Raw genomic sequence first — 19,302 nt, 5'->3', positions numbered from 1 at the left:
TGGAAGCGCCTGCTTAGGCCAAGGAGTGTCCACGGAGCGGCCTGGTCATTCCTCATCGAGGTTGTCAGAGTCTCGAAAGGCCCTCAGTGTCAGCGACGTCGCCGTGGGCCCAGGTATGAGCAGAAACCCCATTTTACATCAGGCGCCGAGAGGATAAACTGAGGAATGACAACAGCCCCCGCACAGGGGCCCTGCGCTCAAGTTTCTCAGGAGGGACAGGAGGCGTTTCCAGGCCCTTTGCTAGGCGCTCAGCACACAGTAGGCGCTCAACGTTTCTTGAATGAAGAGTCGTGTCTCCAAGCCTCCTGCGTCACGACAAGAGGAGGCACCTGGAGAAAGAATCCAAAGGGGCCTGCTCGCGGCTTCGCAGCGGGGCGCGCGCCTCTGGGGACGCTGAGTCAGAGCCGGCGGGCGCGGAGGAGGGGCGGGGAGGGGGCGCAGACTGGAGGAGCGCGGACCCGGGGAGGGGAGGGGAGGGGAGAGGAGGGAGGTCCGTGCGGAGAGGAGGGGCTCAGCGAGGGGAGGGATACCGGGAGGGGGCGCAGACTGGAGGAGCGCAGACCCGGGGAGGGGAGAGGAGGGGAGGGGAGAGAGGATCTTGCAGAGAGGAGGGGCGCAGCGAGGGGAGGGATACGGGGAGGGGGCGCAGACTGGAGGAGCGCAGACCCGGGGAAGGGAGGGGAGGGGTTGGGAGGGGAGGGAGGACCGTGCGGAGAGGAGGGGCGCAGCGAGGGGAGGGATACGGGGAGGGGGCGCAGACTGGAGGAGCGCGGACCCCGGGAGGGGAGGGGAGGGGAGGGGAGGATAGTGGGGAGAGGAGAGCTGCGGCGAGGGAAGGGAGGGGCGCGGGGAGGGGGCGCGGCGGGCTGTGAGCGGCGGCGGCGCGCGGCGACACGGCATCCCGAGGCGAGGACGAGCGAGCGCCGCGCCCGCACCTCCCCGCACAGCCCGCGCCGCGCGCCCCGAGGAGCGGCCACCGCCGCCGAGTCGAGCCGCGTCCCCTCGGCGCTCCAGCCGCTCCTGGCGCCGCCATGGCCCCGGCCCTCTGGCCGCGCCTCGGCCGCATCCTCTGGCTCGCCTGCCTCCTGCCCTTGGCCCCGGCTCGGGCGGCCGCAGGTAAGGCGCAGCGCCGGCCGGCCGCCTCCCCAAGCCGCCGCGCGCCCGGGCCCTCGGGGCCGTGTCGGCCGGGAGCCGGGCTGCCGAGGCGGTCGTGCGCGCTCCCTCCTCCGCCGAGGCCCCTGCAGCGCGCTGCGGAGGGCAGGACCGCCAGCCCTGCGCCGCGAAGCCTCTCCTCCCTCCCCTCTCCCCTTTCTCCGAAGTACCCCCGGTGCTTGAGGGGACACCCCGCGCCTCTCGGTTCCTGCAGCCACCTCCAGATCGGCCCTGCCCTGGGAGCTGCGCGCGGTGGCCGGCGCGTCCATCCCGATGCCCGGGGACCTCGCAGCCGCGGGGGATGGGGGAGGTCGATGCGGGGAGACCAGGGATGTGCGGGGTCCGTCATCAAGCCACAGCCCCCCCAGGGAGCGCGGCCACTGGGTTGCCTGAGAAGCAGCGTTTTTGTCTTAAAATGTGGCCTTATCTGGTGAGGCTTTCCACGCTGTTTGTACTGGCTTCGAGGAGGATGCGATTTTAGCGCCCAGGAGCCCAGTCTGCCATTTCCTCTTTGGGAGTGATTTCCAAAATGGACCCCGAGCTCACAGGTGCCGCCGGGTCCCACCTCGACTTCCCCGGGCCTGCTTCTACCATCCCCCTCATCCTCACCGGCGCAAGGCCGGCATCAACCTTTCTGCCTCATTTTGGCGACAAAAAGGACTCAGATTGGAGAGTTGCTGGGGCTCGGATGGGCCATGGGGGGAGGTCAAACATTATCCAACATTTTTCATTATTGTCCCCCCGCCCCCTTAAAGGAATGGTATAGAGAGGAAGAGATCTAATGCACATTTATGAGAGAAAAGCCACAAAGTAAAATACAAAACTTGCACTTTAGGGACGAATTAGAGAATTTTGTGGGCATTGAGCGTGGTCAGGATCCCCTGCATTCCCCCTGGAAATTCATATAGAAATGGAGTCTCTTATCCGTCAGGTTCACTTGTTTCCAGAAATTATCCATGTGGCCTAAAGTACAGAAAAAAAAAAAAAAGAGTTAATTCTTTGGAAGTCGTGTGGTTCCCAGCCTGGCCTGTTGCACCCGTGATATGGTCAAAATCGCTAGGAATGGGGTTGGGAACCCACAGGAGAAGAGCGGAGACTCAGAAGCCCTTTGGCCCTTCCTGGCATCTGGGTCAGCCGGCGGGGCATGCTTCATACTCCAGGGCTTGAGGTCACAAGTCCATATTCTAGACCATTAATTCATCGCAGGCTGTGTTATCAGACTTCAGAAGGACCTTGGCAAGTGTTTTGGGCTATCTACCTGTGCAGGGGGAAAGAGCTGATGTAGCCATTTTCTAGAATGTTCGGGGCCCATGCTGTGTTGTCAGGGAGAATGTGTGGTGCGCTCCAAGTGGAAGCCCTGGGGGCCTGCTAGTGGGTGGGTCAAGCTTTGCGCAGTTGCCACAGCTCTTTGTCACTCAGGGCACCTGTGGAGCCCGCTAAGGCCCTGCCTTGGCTGCTCTGTAGTCCAAGGCCGAGTCACCTGGCCTCCCAAACTTGCAAAGATGGATTCGGACTGGTAGGGCAACAGGACCTGGGCCTTAGTTGTTTCGGCCACATGTGGCAAAGCCTTCACGGTCCATTTCAGCCTGGATGCCCTGGATGCTTCTGACAGCCCTGAGGAACAGGGGCGGCGTGACCGAGGGGCTGTGAAATGTGGGCTTTTGAAAAAGAAGCTTGAAAAAAGTGCCCTTGGAGCCTCCTTGTGTCTGGACAGGTATGGGGGCTCCCAGGAGCTGGACCAGTGTCTGCCGCCCTGTCTGCTGGAGCCACAGCGCCTCCCCACCCCCATCCATCCCTCCTCCCAGCCGAGCCTGCTGCCCTCCTGATTCCATTCCCCTGGCAACGGATCTGCGATCTGCGTCGTGCTGACATGGGCCCCCCTTGCTGGAGATGCTAGATGGCTATTAGCATGCAGCCGTCTGTCCCCACCACCTGCCAGCCTCACTCTGGCCCACGCTGGGGGGCAGGCGGGAGCCAGAGGGAGGAGAGGAGACAGCCTCTCATCCAGGCCCCTCTTTCTGCGCAGCCCGGCCGAAGGGAGGGAGAACAGAGCTCAGCCCCTGCCGAGCAGAGTTGCTGGGGGGCCCCAGGCATAGCTGTATCCCATGGGGGCCTCTGGGCGCTCAGGTCCCTGAGTGTGACATATATTTTCTTGGAGAAGCTTCCGCAGCAGCGTCTAGAATTCTCTCTTTGGGATTAAGATACCACAGGTCCTGTTTTCAATGCCAGCCCAAATGACTTTACCATCCAAACTATGGCCCTGAGGACAGAGCTTCAGAACAGGGAATGTGTGACACGGGCAAGGGCAAAGACTGGAGTCCGGTCCCCGGTGGGGGCAGGCAATGTTGCTGCAAGGGGAAGGGCGCGCAGTTGAGAGCACACTCGCTCACCTCCCAGATTAGCTGAGTCCCACAGGTCTGTTGTGAGCTCCCTGAGAGTGGGGCCCAAGGAAGGGGCTCAGTCAGTACCACCTGAGTGCACAGTCTCCTGGGGCAGTCCCAGGTGGGCCACTCCCTCTGCCACACCCTTCTCTCCAGGTGCCACTTGGCGGCAGCAGTGTTGAACACCTACTCTGTGCCAGGCACCTCAAGGAGCTTCCAGTGCAGTGGAGGAGACAAGGAAACCTTCATCCTAACATGGGGTTGTGACAACTGTGTGCGCAGGCTGTTGGGAGAGCTCCGAGGGGGCGAGGGGTTCAGGGAAGGCCTCCCAGAAGAAGTTATATCCACAGACAGATAGGTGGAGAAGGGCGGTGGGGACGGCATGTGCAAAGGCCCTGGGGCTAGGAAGGACAGATCATGGTGGGGAGAACTACGAGAGTTGAAGTGGCCGGCCACAGCGTGGATGTGCCAAGATGTGAATCTGGATTCCACCCTGAGGCTGGTCCACGCTCAGACTAACTGTGCAGGAAGCTTGTCGTTGGGGACGGCCGAGAGTGGAGCAGGACTAGAGGCCAAGGGTCAGGGACAGAATGTAGCAGTCATCCAGACAGGGCTGAATGCTGGCCTTAAGACATGGAGAGGCGCACACATGCCCGTATGGGTGGAGTTAGAGTGGCGGAGGCCTGGGGCTTGATTCTTGGGACAGCTGGATCCACTAACCCCAACAGAGAGTGGGTAGGTGAAGAGGATGGAAGGTTTGGGGAGGGGAGAAATCCAGAGGCTCCAGAACAGCCCTGTCCAACAGAACTTCGGGTGATGAAGGAATGTTCTCGCTCTGTGCTATCCAGAAGAGTAGCTACTCACGACGTGCGGCTGTTAAGAGCTTGAAATGTGGCTAGGGCTAGTGCAAGCAAGGAACTGAATTTTTAAACTTAATTGCGTTTAAGTAATTAACATTGATTGAATTACACGTGGTTAGTCGCTGCTGTATTGCTCAGCGCGGGTCTGGAGCCCAGAAAGTAGATTTAGATGACTGGGCTCCATCAGCCTTTCGGAAGCACTCGAAGTGGTGGGAGGGGGGAGTTTGGCTGGGAAAGTGGGTGGAGTAAGCGCAATGAACAGAGTGGGGCTTGCAGCCCCTCCACCCTTCCTTCTGCGTCACCTCTTCTGCCTGAGTGTCCCCTGCCTCGGGCTGGACGCTCTCCCACCTCGAGCCCTGCAGAAACCTCCCCGGAAGGGGAAACTTAGAAATTACAGGCAAATAGTGAAGAGGGGCGGTGGTGCCATTGACAAGAGGGGAGGGTTCTCTGTGAATTGACATGTGCCTGTTTGAAGGATGGTCACGCACATATTGAAATTCATACTAGTGCAACCGTGGACTTGGCTTTTGACCTGTTGTCGTGTGAAAATAAAATAATTCCAAATTGTGTGCGGAGAGACATTACGACTAAATTAAAAACTTTGATGCGTGAAAAAGAGACATGAAGACAGCAATATGATGGCAGGTGTTGTCTTTGGGAGGTAAGATTATGGGACATTTCTAATACTCTTTATACATAGGTATTACTTCTATGATGGAAACTTTATTTTAAAAATCTTACCTATGGGGACCGGCCTGGTGACTCAGTGGTTAAGTGTGCACATTCCACTTCTCGGCGGCCCGGGGTTCGCCGGTTCGGATCCCGGGTGCGGACATGGCACCACTTGGCAAGCCATGCTGTGGCAAGCGTCCCACATATAAAGTGGAGGAAGATGGGCACGGATGTTAGCTCAGGGCTAGTCTTCCTCAGCAAAAAGAGGACGATTAGCAGATGTTAGCTCAGGGCTAATCATCCTCAAAAAAAAAAAAGAAAAGAAAAATCTTACCTTGTTTATATGATAAAATGTTATGTAGCTATCTAAAGCAGTTGAAGAATAATGACTTAGGAAAATGCCTATGATCCAGAATTGAAAACAAAAACAACAATGGAATATATAGTCTCAGAGCGTGAGCATAGCTTCTTTACAAAATGGTGGAAAATGCCCAAATATGGTAGCAATGGTTGTTACTGATTAAAATTTTTAATAAAGTATTTTAATTTTTTATTTTATACTTCTATTTTCACGTTACAATGAGTCTTGCCTTCAAGGTGGTGGTCAGGAGGTGGAGCATTATTTAAAAGGCCTCTTCCCGCGATTCCATCCCATATGCTCAAGGCCCTGTTCTCTGGGCTCCCCATAAGGGGGGCATCCCCCATATTGCAGTTCAAGTTCCCCAAGGAGTCCACCCAGCTGGAGTCACACCAGCGTTGGCGCTGGCAGGCATCCTGGAGTTGCCTAGAGTAGTGCAGTCCAGTGGAACTTTCTGTGATGATGAAGACGTTCTGTATCCACGCTCTTCAATATGGTGACCCTTAGCCACTTGTGGCTGCCAGCACTTGAAATGGCCCTCGTGCCACCGAGAGATTGGCTTTTAAACTTTAATTGAAACTAAAAGAGCCGCCTGTGGCTGGTGGCTACTGTACGGGGCAGTGCAGCTTAGAACCTCTCACTTAATAGATTTAGAGACTGAGACCAAGAGAGGCGGAGGCTTGGCGTGGGCCAAAGTGGGCCAGCTTCCCAAGGCCTGTTCTCCTGCTTTCAAGCCGTTAGGCCCCTGACGGGGTCCAGACTCGGCTCTGTGTTTCAAATTGAAATTTTGTATGACATGTTAAGACAGCTCCAAAAGGCTAGGGAAGGGTGGGCATCTCTTCACGGCAGCTGCGGTGGGTCCTGTGACAGGCCTTGGCAGTCATTTTCAGAGCTAAGCTGTAAGTCTGGCCAGGTCCGGCCTGTGCCACACACATGCTCTGTAAAGCCCTGCTTGGCTGGCATGATGAGAAAATATAAACTGGGGACACTGGCAAGAACATGTGATTTAGAGTCAGGCAGGCCTGAGATGGAAGCCCGGTTTGACAGTGAAAGAGCCGTACGATCCTTGGACAAGTCCCTTGAACTGGCTGGGCCTCAGTTTCCCCACCTGTGAAACAGAATAATAAAGCAAGCCCAGAGGGTGGCAGGGGCGGGGTTTGGGGGGGGGTTCCTTGCCACGCCCCCTCCTGAAACACAGTCTTTGTCTTTGCGCTCCTAGGCCTGTATGAACTCCGCCTCACCACTGATGGCCCTGCCACCACCGGGGCAGAGGTGACCATCACGGCCAGCCTGGTGGCCAGCGACAACGGCAGCCTGGTCCTGCCCGCCGACACCCACCTCTACCGCTTCCACTGGATCCACACGCCTCTGCTGCTCACGGGGAAGACTGATGAGGCTTTCAGCTCAAGCATCCGAGTCGTGGGGAGTGTGCCTGGGGACTTCCCGGTCTCCGTGTGGGTCACCGCCGCCGACTGTTGGATGTGCCAGCCTGTGTCAAAGAGCCTGCTTGTCCTCCCCATCACAGGTGAGGATCCTCCCTGTTTGCTAGTTTGCTTTCAGACTCTTGGTGAAGACAAACACATCCAGGCTGGCCAGTAATCACTTAAATGCAAATTAGACCCATAGTTCCTTCTCTGTTGGCAGTTGAGTTAATACGAAAATCAGAAAATGATAATACCCACTGCCGGCAGCGTTGTGCTGAAGTGGACACTAAGCACGTATTGTGGCTGGGGGTCTAAATTAATACCAGCCTTTGGAGAGCAGCTGATCTGTATGTATCAATGGTTATAAATTATTTTAGTCTTTTCTCTCTCTGTCTTCCTCCCCTTTCCTCCTTCCTTTTCCCCTCCCCTCCTTTCTTTTTCCTCCCGAGTAGTCCCTGCTCTCTTGGAGTTTGCAATCTAATACAGAATTTCTCTTTAGGCAATAAACCTCCATTTGGGTAATGCTTTATGCACAAAGATGTTCATTGTAGTGGTGTTTATAATAGCAGAAAATAATCTTAACAAGCTAAGGATGCAACCCTAAGGGGACTGGTCAGGTTATTGATATAATTTGTATAACGAATAATAATGACGCTTGCAAAGAGTTTGTAATGTCCTGGGGGAGTACTCATGCTTGTAAAATTTTAAAAAGCAAAACACAAAATTCTGCAACCAATTTGGGCAACTGTGTTTAAGATACGTGTACATTAGACACGTACACTCAAATGCTTTGCAGTTCTTCAAACATCCACAATGGTTATGTTTGAATGATAGGCAGTTTCTTTTCATTCTCCTTCTCCACTTTTTCCGGATGAGCTGTATGGCGTATGCCTTACTTTCCCCTTTTGTGGTGAAAAAAATCCGCTCTTAAATTTTTTTAGAGCAGGAGACACAGAACAGTGGTCCTCAGCCGGCCCAGCACGTTGGGTGTGGAGGTGCGACCAGTGGAACTGCTGATTTTTTTTCTAGCCTCATCTAATACTTTGAAATATTCTACAAAAGTTCCTTTGAAAGCCTGTGCTTTCCTTCTGGTCCCGGGCATCTTTTGTGCCGGAAAGTTCAAGGTCCTGGTGAAAGGGGTGCAGGAAGGAAGCTATGCATGTTACAGGTACCATGAGTCTTTGACACTGTCCACATGGCAGGGGTGGGTGACAACTTGGGGGGCATGCGCCTCCGTGTACAGTGACCTGCAGGGTCCCCTCTCGCCACCACCCAGCTCTGACAGCCAGGGGGTCGGGTCGGGGAGAGGCTGCTCTGCCAGCTGGCACAGACCTCCCTCCACCTCGGTGGCCTCCCCCCTCCCCTCGATCTCTCTCTCCCAGAGTTCCTTGTGGGGAATCTCGTCATCACCCAGAACACCTCCCTGCCCTGGCCCGGCTCCTACCTCACCAAGACGATCCTCAGAGTCTCCTTCCTCCTCCACGACCCGAGCAACTTCTTCAAGACCGCCTCGTTTCTCTACAGCTGGGACTTCGGAGATGGGTATGTCCATAACCCCCTGATGCCCCAAAGCCTTGGCCCCTGGCCGGTGGCCCTGTTGTCCCCTGCAGAGTGCTCTGTGCTTTCCCACCTTCACCCACTCACTCACTCTCACTCCGTAACCTCCTTGAGCATCTGCTCTATGCCAAGCTTGGGGTGCGTGCATGGGGACCAGGGGTGAATCAGTCACCGGCCTTGCCTTTGAGGTGCATACGGCCTAGTAGAGGAGGTCATTGGTGCCCGAAACAGCCCTGTAAGGAAGGTCAAGGTGGGTAGGATTTTTCTCCACTTGTCTCTGGAGGAACCCAGCCAGCCGATGGCAGATGCAGTGGAATTCGGGTGCTCTGGCCTCATTTCTCATTACTCCTCTCCAAACAAGCCAGGCAGCGGGAGGCAGGTCGGGAAGTGGGGGTCCGGCACCCCGATCGTGTGAGGATGGTGCTTGCTGGGGACCACTCTTTCCACTTGCGTCCCTCCAAACCTCTGGCTGACAGTCCTGCATGCTGGACCCTTAAGTCCCATGAGGGGCGAGGAGTGGTTCATGGGAAGGGTTCCTAAGCCTTTCACAAACTTGGAAAACTGGTCTGTGGGCCGCGAGTGTCCTGTACCCTCTCTGCAAGCCTGAGAAATGTCTGGTCTTAACGAATGCCTAGATTTGGAAGGCAGAAGATTCTAGAATGGAGTGGGAAGGAATTTAGAGAGGCCTGGTGAGCCAGCCCCCCTTGCTCTAAGGAGAGATGCATGTCTCTCCTCTCTGCAGAGATCCCCAGGCCCCCAGTGACAGAGAACGCTTCCTCCACTCTCCAGCAAGAGTCACGCGTGTCTAAAATTGTCACCCACATCCTTTTATCTTCAGAGGAGACAGAGTCCTCAGGCTCTTGAAGGAGTCCAGCCTGAGAGCAACCTGTCCTTCCAAGCTGTATCTTTTACCTTGGAAACAGATGCACATTTTGCTCTCGGCTCTGTAATGTATCTTTTTTTCTTTTAATCTAAAAATAACAGTGACACCTCTGGAAGATGCCCTGAGCTTGCCCATGGCCTTTGCATACCCTAATCTGGGAAGTATGCAAGTCAGGATTAGTTTAGAATCCTAAAACAGCTCCCTGTTAGGAGCTCTATTATTCTGGCTCATCATTTTAGTAAGTTAAAGGAGAAAGAGTATACAATCATCTCTTCAGATGCCGAAAAGGTGTTAGACTGAGCAGAAATGGAGATTCGCTGTTATCTCAGTAAACCAGAAAAAGAAGTTTCTGGAACCAACAACCAAAGTTATATCCAGTGGTGAAATGTGGAATATGGATTCCCTAGGCCTTGGCGAAAAAAGAGATCTGTGGTCAAATGCTTTTGGGGAATCATTCCACTGAGATACTGGGGGAGCCCTGCCCCAGATGCAGGAGTGAGACGAGGACGCCCCTTGTCACTATCATTCAACGTTTTCCTGAAAGTTCTGACCTATTCAGTAAGTCAAGAAAATAAATGAGATGTAAATATTGGAAAACAGAGAATTTACAAAGAAGATGATCTGCTTAAGGACCTCTGCAGCAGCACTGTCCCGTGGAACTTTCGGGGATGTTAGAAATGTTCTGTATCTGTGCCACGTGTGGCTGTTGAGCCCTTGAATCTTGGTTGGTATGACCGAGAAATCAATTTTTAGTTTTACTTAATTTTTGTTAATTTAAGATTAAACAGCCACCTGTGGCCAGTGGCTACCTGTTGGAGAGCACAGTTCTGGAGAATCAACGGGAAAAATGATAAGAATTTAGTAAGGTGACCAATGGAAAGATCTGGAGCTTTCTTATGTACTAGTAATAAGAAGTTAGAACATAAAGGAGGGACTCCTAATAATGGCAAAAATAGGATAGAAAGTAAACGGAGGAACACAATTACCCGGAAATGGGCAGGGTCCTATCTCAAGAGAGCTGCTGAGAGGGATAAAAGATTGGAGTGAATGGGTGTGTGCACCATGTCCGGGATGGTGAGTGTAAAGATCTCAATTTCGCCCAGTAATTCTGTAAATTTAATGCAAATCCAATAAAATTCCAATAAGAAGAATTTTTGGAATGTGACAAAGATTTTACAGTTCAGCTAAATTTGTGTATAAATATACACACATATATTAATGTACATACATACATGTATACAAATACATACATGTGGTTATAAACATATATATATATATATGGTTTAATAACATAAAGAACTTCCGGAACATTTTTCTCAAACCAGGGGACAGTCTCCATACTCATTAGGGGCATTTCTTGTTAAAGACTTTATTCACTATTTCTTTTGGAGTTGAACATTTTTGACTAGCCAATGAAATAAGACAAGAAAAAGAAATGAAATAAAAATATCACAAAGGAGGAGACAAAAACTGTCATACGCAGATGACAATACTGTTTACCTGGAAAACACCAGAGACTGAACTGGAAAATCTTAGGACTAAAAAGAAATTTTAGTAATGTGGCTGGTTACGAAACAAAGATTCATAACTTTTCCAAATGATGGCAGTCAAAAAAACTTTTATAATAGTTATAAAACATAAAAACGGAGAGAATAAACTTATTCTAAAACCATAGGATTTATGTGAATAAAACCACAAATTGTACTGGGAACCTTAAAAAGACTTAAAAAATGAAAAGAGAATGTCTTGGTATTGTAAGAAGAAAAAATAAAGATCAGAAAAGCAGAATGCTTGTGAATGAGGATGGGGAGAGAAACTGGAAATACATCCATAAATGTACTTTAAAAAGCTACAAATTGGGGCCAGCCTGGTGGTGCAGTGGTTAAGTTCGCACGTTCCGCTTCTCTGCGGCCCGGGGTTTGCTGGTTCGGATCCCAGGTGCAGACATGGCACTGCTTGCAAAAGCCATGCTGTGGTCGGCATCCCACATATAAAGTGGAAGAAGATGGGCACGGATGTTAGCTCAGGGCCAGTCTTCCTCAGGAAAAAGAGGAGGATTGGCAGTAGTTAGCTCAGGGCTAATCTTCCTCAAAAAAAAAAAAAAAGCTACAGATAATTTGCAGCAACAAAAGGCAGCTCAATGGAACAGGATAGAAAATGCAGAAACAAACCTAAGTTTAAATACACATCTAGTATATGATAACAGTGGTATCTCCAGCCAGTGAGTAAAGACAGATAATATAATAAATGGTACTAAGGTAGTTGGTTCACTATTTGGGAAAAAAACAATTTGATTCCTAATAACTCCAGGTGGATTAAAAAAGTAACATAATGAGGGCCTGCCTGGTGGCATAGTGGTTAAGTTTGTGTGCTCCCCTTTGGCGGCTCGGGGTTCGCAGGTTCGGATCCCAGGCACAGACCTAGCACTGCTAGTCAAACCACACTGTGGCAGCATCCCACATAAAATAGAGGAAGATTGCCCCAGATGTTAGCTCAGGGCCAATCTTCCTCACACACACACACAAAAAGTAACATAATGAGCCAAAACTAGATTGAAATGTAGGTGATCACCTAGTTGGATAATTTGGCAGTGGGGAAGGCATTTCTAAGAATAAAAATAAAAGGCAGAAACTATAAAGGGAAAAAATGCTAAATTTGGCATCATCAGATTTAAAATTTGGGTATGAAAGAAGTAAACCAAGCCAAAAGACAAAGGTTAAACTGGAAGAAAATATTTGGAAGATATATAATAAGTAAAGGTTTGCTAAACTTCATATGTAAAGAGCATTGACAAATCAACACAAAGATTTTCTTTATTATTATTAGACTTCTTTTTGAAACGATTTAGGTAATTGCAAGGGAAGAGCATGATGTTACACACTTTATATGTTATATCATGGCCTGTGATGGAGGTATGATCCTCTCTCTCTTACAGATGAGAAAAGTAAAGCTTGGAGCTACATAGGTAGGAAATCTGGAGCTGAGATTCAAAGCCAGGTGTGTCTTAACTCCAAAGTTCATACTTCTACCCTCCCCAGATTGTCTCTGTCTCTAATACTTGGCCTCTCTCAGATGGTTGGGCGGACAGAGCACTTCCTGGCAGGTGATGGGCACCTGTTGCCAGGAGTTCTCCCACCTGTAACTTAGAAGCACAAAGACAACCAGCTGCCACTTTACCAAGCACAGCTGACCTTGCACCCTGGCTGGCTCTGGGGGCTGCTGTGATGACCGGTTGGCTCATGAAGCATTGGTACCCGAGCGTGTCACTGTGCAGCCACCCCACCTCTTCAAAGTCACATGAGTCACTTCTGTCATCTCTCTCCTCCCTGTCACCTTACAGCACCCTGCTGGTGACCGACGACCCTGTGGTCTATTATAACTATTCGATTGTGGGAACCTTCACCGTGAAGCTCAAAGTGGTGGCGGAGTGGGAGCAGGCCACACTGGACGCCGGGAAGGGCATCATGCAGAAGACGGGCGACTTCTCCACCTCGCTCAAGCTGCAGGGTGGGTCTCTGGGCACGGCTGGTGCAGGTTGAGCCTTTGGCCCCAGGGGAGCCCTGGGCGCCACTCCTTCCAGGGTTAGGTCGCGCCCAGATCAGAGTGGCTCCAGTGGGGTGCTGGGCTGAGCTCGGATGCGCATCCCCTCTTCTCGTGTCCCCGATAACCCTCTGGCAGTCTTTCATTATCCCAGCTTCCAGGAGGGCGCGGAAGGCCACGGAGGAGGTCGCATGGCTGCCAAGTGGCAGAGCCGGGATTTGCACCCAGGCCTTCCTGCTCCCAGAGCCCGAGCCTGTAGCCAGATGCTCTGCTATGACTCGTTGTGTCCACGTTGCTCCTTGTTCCCTGGCCACCTGGGGCTCCGGTCAAGGACACGGCACAGTGGGCTGTGCCTCAGTCTACCGCACAGGGAGGGAGCGGAAACCCACGTCTCCCTGGCTTTGGCGAGAGGGCCTGCTTGGGCCACTGCCACAGATTTCTCGGTGGTGCTGCCATGATCATTAACAGGGATGCCTTTCCCAGGCAGCACAGTTGATGGGGACATGGGGGGTACCTGAACGAGCCCTCGGGCCTGGTTCCCAGGGCCCTCCCTACTTCCTCTAGCTTCCTCACTGTGCTGGCTCAGGTGCCTGCTGCTGACGGGGAGGCGGGACCCAGGTGTGCCCTCGACAGACCTGCGACCCCACCTCGAGAGAGGGCTGGGGGGCAGGAGGACACGGTGGTCACGCAGCCCCGGGCCCTGGGAGCTCTGAGACAGCCATCCTCAGTCCCCAGGTTTAATGGGGTTCTCTCTGCCTTTCAGAAACCCTTCGAGGCATCCAGGTCTTGGGGCCCACCCTCATTCAGACCTTCCAAAAGATGACAGTGACCTTGAACTTCCTGGGGAGGTGAGTGAACCCCGGAGGGCACCGTGGGTGACTCATGGCCCGGCCCACACTCTCCTGAGCCTGCTCCATCCCCCGATGGGCCCCAGATCTGGGGGCTGGTGGGAGGATAATGCCATCCTGCCCTGCGGGGTCCATGGGAGGGAGCAGGGGCCTTTTGGGGCTGTCTGCAGCGTGGGCATCGAGGCAAAGGCAGGTGAGCGACCAGCCCTGTGAAGAGCCCTCCATGTGTGACTTGGGCCTGCTTCTAGCCCCCGGAAAGCCAGCTGTCGCGGGGAAGGCCCTAGCCCAGCTCCGGGCAAGAAGGCCACGAGGCTGTTTGTAGTAAGTGACAAGACATGGAGATGCGGGCTGTGCTTTCCCCACAAGGATGGGTGAAGCTGCAGAGGTCAGCGGTCAGGACCCAGCCCTCCAAGGATCCTTTGGGGAGGACCAGCCCTGCCTGCCCAGCTGGGGCACATCAGAGGGAAGCAAGGCTCAGGCGGGAGGAGGAAGATGAGTCAAGGGGCTGGAGGTGGCTTTTTCAGGGGGCTTTGGAGGCAGGAGCTTAGTACTTGGAGAGTGGGGTGGGGAGCCACTTGGGCTGGCAGACCTGATCGTTGAGGTGGTGTGTGTGTGTGTTTTACCCCAGCCTGTGGTTCTGTGAAATGGGAATGTTCGCGCGGCATTCCTTCCATGGACCTGCATCTTCCAGCTTCTGAGCTTGTGCTGTCCCAGGCGGGTAACCCGGAATCCCCTCCTCCCTTTTGAATCTATGAAAAGCCTACTTACCCTTCCAGATGCTGCTCACATGCCACCTCCTCCAGGAAGCCTTCCCTGACTTCCTCATTAAGAATGTGCTCCCTTATCCCCTGTGCTTCCACGGGTGTCACTGGAGTGCTCTTTCTGCCTCATCCCACAGTCTCTGGACATCCCTGTTTGCCTCCCTGGCCTGGTGTCTCGTTGGGGTCTGGGGCCATTTGTTATGTATCATTGTTTTCCCGGCTCTAGAACTGTGAAGCGGAGGCCAGGACAGCTTAGTGTTCTCTCCTGGAAGGGACACTGAAGTTTGCGGTCGCTTGGCCTTTCTCGGACTTAGTCTCTGCTCACGCTCCTTGCCGAGCCGTGTCTGAAAAACCGCCCCCATTTCTCCGCAGCCCGCCTCTGACCGTGTGCTGGCGTCTCAAACCCGAGTGCCTCCCATTGGAGGAGGGAGAATGCCACCCGGTGTCAGTGGCCAGCACGGCTTACAACCTGACCCACACCTTCAGGGACCCGGGGGACTATTGCTTCAGCATCCGGGCCGAGAATGTCATCAGCAAGACACATCAGTACCACAGGATCCAGGTGTGGCCTTCCAGTAAGTGACACCTTGCCTTCTCCAGGGCCAGACAGTCAGAAAAAAACCAGTCAACCCCGCCGCCACCACCACTGCGCTACCACCAGCCAACTCTACCGAGGCCATCAACGACCAGCCTCGCCAACACTAGAATCATCAGTAACCCCACTGGCCCCAACCAACACCGTTGACCCACTGCCCATACCATGGCCATCAAACTCCACCAATCCATCAGCACCCAGCTCCAGCACCCCAATACCGGCACCCATCAGTTCCAACACCACCCTCAGTGCCAGCACTGCTAGCAATAACAGCGGCCAACTCAGCTCCCGCCAGCCAACCTGACCAGCATCACCGCCACCACGACCAACACACACTGCTGAGAGTTCTTCCTGCACCCTCCAGAGCCAGCAGACAGCTCTGTGATCGCCACCACTCATACCACATCAGCACTGCCGTTAACGCCCCTGCCACAAGCCCCCACACCAGCCATTTGGACCGATGCCATCGCTGCCGTGTCGTCCCGGTGTCACCCCAACTTCAGCTCTCTTGTTGCCATCACCACCATCGCTGTCAGTGTCCCCCCCCACGTGTTATCAGTGTCCCACATCCCCAACTTGAACACTCCCGCATTAAACGAGCCACCGTGATCACAATGTCCCCTCCTTCACTGCCGTCGCGCCCATCCCCACACCATCGCCTCCATCCCAGCACAGTTGCCATCACTAAGACCAGCAACCCCAGTGGTGAGTGCCTGACTCAAAGGGCTGTTGTGGGTCTCCCAGGGAGTGTGAGCCACTCAGAAGGTGCGCCGTAGGGTCCCTGTCATTCATGGGGACGCCCAACCATCTCCACCCGGGGTACCCTTCTCCAAACCATCCTCAGGCCCTGCCACTGGATCCCAGTCATGGGATTAGCTGATGATGGCGTTAGCTTCTACCCCTCGTTTCCGGGGGACTCTTCTGTGACCCCAGGAAAGTGCATCCTTTACGTAGAGGAGAAAGTAGGATCCTAGAACCGTAAGGGATGGTCTTTCGGATGCCCAGCCTGGTCCCGCCCTTTATAGTACAAAAGGGGAAACCCTGCCAGTTGCGCTTGTCCCCAAGCTTGGCACCATAAGTGCAACAGACACTGTCACTGTCCCCTCCAGTCGCCCCAGCCCCTCTGAGCCCTTGAGCAGATGCCACACTCCACTCCTGGCCGACCTTGTGGGCCAAGCAGACTCTGTGACTTGTGGGCATCATCGGGGGCCTCGGGCCCTGCCTCTCCCAGCGCCTCATGGGCACTGAGTACCCAGGATCCCCCTGAATTCTGTGGAGAGGACAGCGCTACAGGTAATCAATGCCACCTTTTCTTGGGAAACAGATCCTCGTGGCGTGTGGTGGTGTCTCTACCAGGAGGAGGGTGCAGGAAGAGCAAGAGGGAACCTACACTTGCTGGTCACCTGCCGTGCACCTGGCACATTCACACCTCACTTTGTCACACCCTCCTGGCAGACTCACGGGTCAGCATTAGCTTCAGACACCTTGGCCAGAGCCAGGATTCGAACCCAGGACCCCCTAACTCTAGTCACTGGGCTCTTCCTGCTCTGCCATGAGGCTTCCTGGCATAAGGATCAGTGAGTGAGCCCAAGCCGCCAGAGGGCGGGAAGCTGTGACCCAGGTCACAGAGCTGCTTGGGTGTCCTCGCTACATGGGTTCACTTCCCCAATGCGAGTCACCCCAGAGAGAGCAAGGGGGAAGTTGTGATGTCTTTTATGGCCCGGACTCAGAAGTCGTATGCCATCACTCCTGTCACATGCTGTTTATTAGGAGCAAGGCCCCAGGTCCAGCTCACACTCAGGAGGTGGGGAATTAGCTGCACCTCTAGAAAGTTGATATCAAGTACTTGTGGACATATTTTAAAACCCTCCCACACCCCAGCTTGGTTTTTGTGAAATCCTGGACTGGCCTCTTGGGATGCATGGACATAAGGAGAAAACAGCTCTGGTGGGGTTTGACTGATCTCCTCTCTTATGGTCTCCTCCTGAGGGCTGGCATTCAGCAACAGCTCCCCAGGGCCGTGACGTCACCCTCTCTCACTCCCAGGCATCCAGCCGGCTGTCTTTGCTTTCCCATGTGCCACGCTTATCACCATGATGCTGGCCTTCATCATGTACATGACCCTGAGGAATGCTGCTCAGCAGAAGGACATGGTGGAGGTGGGTGCTCAGAAGGGTGGTGGCTGGACCCCCGGGCCCTGACTGGAGAGGATCTGTGGGGAGAGCACGGCGGCTAGGCCAGGGGGCCTGGAGGGGGTCTGGATGTCAGAGCCAGGCCTTGGGACTGGGGATCATGTGCCCAAGAGGCATCCATAGACCGGGCCAAATTGTTGACTTGGCTTCTTCTCATCTGACTTACCTCCTTCTGCCCTTGTCCCTTGCCTGGCGTCCATGCCCAAGGGCAGGTAAGGGAGAGGGTAACTGAAAGAGGGAGACCCAGAGGGCAGAAGAGCCAAAGGCACAGTCAAGTGCTGTGTGGCACCAGAAGGGTGTTTCCGTGCACACTGCTGCCAGGCCGCTGAGCTCGTAAGGCCACCTTGGCAGGGCCCCCAGCAGGCGAGTGATTGACGCGTGGGGTTTTGTTCACCATAGGTGGCTGATTTTGACTTTTCCCCCATGTCTGACAAGAACCCGGAGCCACCCGCTGGGGTCAGATGCTGCTGCCAGATGTGCTGCACACCCTTCTTGCTGGAGACCCCATCGGAGTACCTGGAGGTTGTCCGCGAGAACCACGGGCTGCTGCCGCCCCTCTACAAGTCTGTCAAGACTTACACGGTGTGAGCGCCCCCCCGACACCCCGTCTCAGCATTAACTGACTGCCGACGCGGCACTTAGGGTAGGGCGGCGCACTGAGCAGGAGGGGTTCACGTGTGTGGGGCCATCCACCGTGGCCAGCCGTCCATCTGTAAAGTCCAGCCACTGCCACAGCGCCCCTCAGTTACACACCCCCAGCCGTCTGTCCATCTGTCCAGTCCAGCCAGTGCCCTAAGCCCCACCCCACCCCTCGCCTTTGGGGAGACCCCAAGTGGGACTCCGACACTCGACGGGGTCCGCGTTCTCTCCCAGCTGTGCCCAGCTGCCTCTCACCTGTTCCTCCCATGTTGGCATGTCTGCCATCTGTCTGGGGTTTGCATCTCGCTCCCCCTAGGCAGCCCTGCCCAGGTCAGAGCTAGGAGGAAGGTCACGACTGGTTAGGGAGACATCAAGAAAGGTCCTACATACAGAGACAAACACATACATGTATGCACACACACACACACACACACGGAGAAATACACACGTGTCACACAAGCATCTCTGTATCACTTAAGTCAGTTGCTGGAATGTATCCTGAATTAGAACTAAAATGAAGTCTGACCTTTTCCACGTGGCTCCCACAGCTCCCGGGCCTGGCCCCTCCCTTTGTCACTGTGCCTGTGGCTACGGAGTCCCTTTCTAAGGATACCCTGTTCCCTGCCTGATTGTTGTGGGCTGGGTGGAGGCAGGGCTAACACTTCGTGAGTGCAAAGTGCTTTCTAAACAGCACCTTCTTTTACTGAGACCGTGGGAACTTCCATCAAAGAAAAGGCCTTGCAGCAAAAGAGGAGACAAACCAGTGGGGACTGGAGCTTCCCGTGGGAATCATTCTGGTTCCGCTGCCCAGCAGCTGCGTGGCCTTGAGAAGGAAGAGGTGAGACTGGACAGAGCCCATGGGGGAACCAGCCCACTCTTCTCCCCTCCAGCCCAGCGGCCTGGGGTGGGGGGTAGGCAGAGCACGTGGAGAGGGCGCGTCATGGGTGCAGAGGGAGACCAGGACTGGGCTCTGGTCTGGCCATGCAGGAGACAGGAGCAACCTGGGCCTGTTTGGGGAGGGCAGGGCGGGGCAGGGCCTGGCGGGCGGAGCTCTGTGGCTGTAAGTTTGCTCTCAGACTTTGTTCTGGAAACAGCCTTCCTCCTGTCGTGCAGCTCATTCTCATGAAATACTGCCGTCATTGCTGAATAAAGCTTGTGTGCTCTGAATATAGCCAAGCAGCAACCGGCTGGCCAGAGTCTCTTTCTTTTCCACGCACGGATATTTGGGCCCTGCAGACAGCACGAGCAGATCCCGGATGCAGCAGGACATCCCGGTCGTGTTCTCTGGCAGGTGGACTCGATGGAGCCGCTGTCTGGGGCCTCGGGTCCTGCTCAGTGGTCCAGACCGGTGGTTCTCGAACGGCTGCTCAGGCTGAATCACAGACTGATCACACTCACGAGGGCCTCTCGGAGGTGGAGCCAGGCTTCCCCGGGTGACTC

At 54.2% G+C, this 19,302-nt stretch overlaps 1 protein-coding gene across 2 annotated transcripts; it reads left to right on the top strand.

The window, feature by feature from the left end:
• The first annotated feature begins 845 nt into the window (after nucleotides 1–845).
• On the top strand, nucleotides 846–19,050 carry TMEM130 (transmembrane protein 130). Of its 2 annotated transcripts, none has more exons than XM_070484185.1 (8): nucleotides 846–1,116; nucleotides 6,643–6,948; nucleotides 8,230–8,389; nucleotides 12,628–12,794; nucleotides 13,591–13,675; nucleotides 14,809–15,011; nucleotides 17,078–17,190; nucleotides 17,659–19,050. In XM_070484185.1, the coding sequence occupies exons 1-8, from the start codon at nucleotides 1,032–1,034 to the stop codon at nucleotides 17,809–17,811; spliced, it is 1,272 nt and encodes a 423-aa protein (XP_070340286.1). In that variant the 5' UTR covers nucleotides 846–1,031; the 3' UTR covers nucleotides 17,812–19,050. The 2 variants fall into 2 exon arrangements, with proteins under 2 accessions (XP_070340286.1, XP_044603245.2); XM_044747310.2 differs by having other exon boundaries at nucleotides 17,623–19,044.
• The last annotated feature ends 252 nt before the right edge of the window (nucleotides 19,051–19,302 follow it).

Source organism: Equus asinus, chromosome 14, assembly GCF_041296235.1.
Source record: "Equus asinus isolate D_3611 breed Donkey chromosome 14, EquAss-T2T_v2, whole genome shotgun sequence".
Lineage (NCBI taxonomy): Eukaryota > Metazoa > Chordata > Mammalia > Perissodactyla > Equidae > Equus > Equus asinus.
Note: the sequence above shows the minus strand (reverse complement) of the source record. Positions and strands in the feature narration are given on the sequence as shown.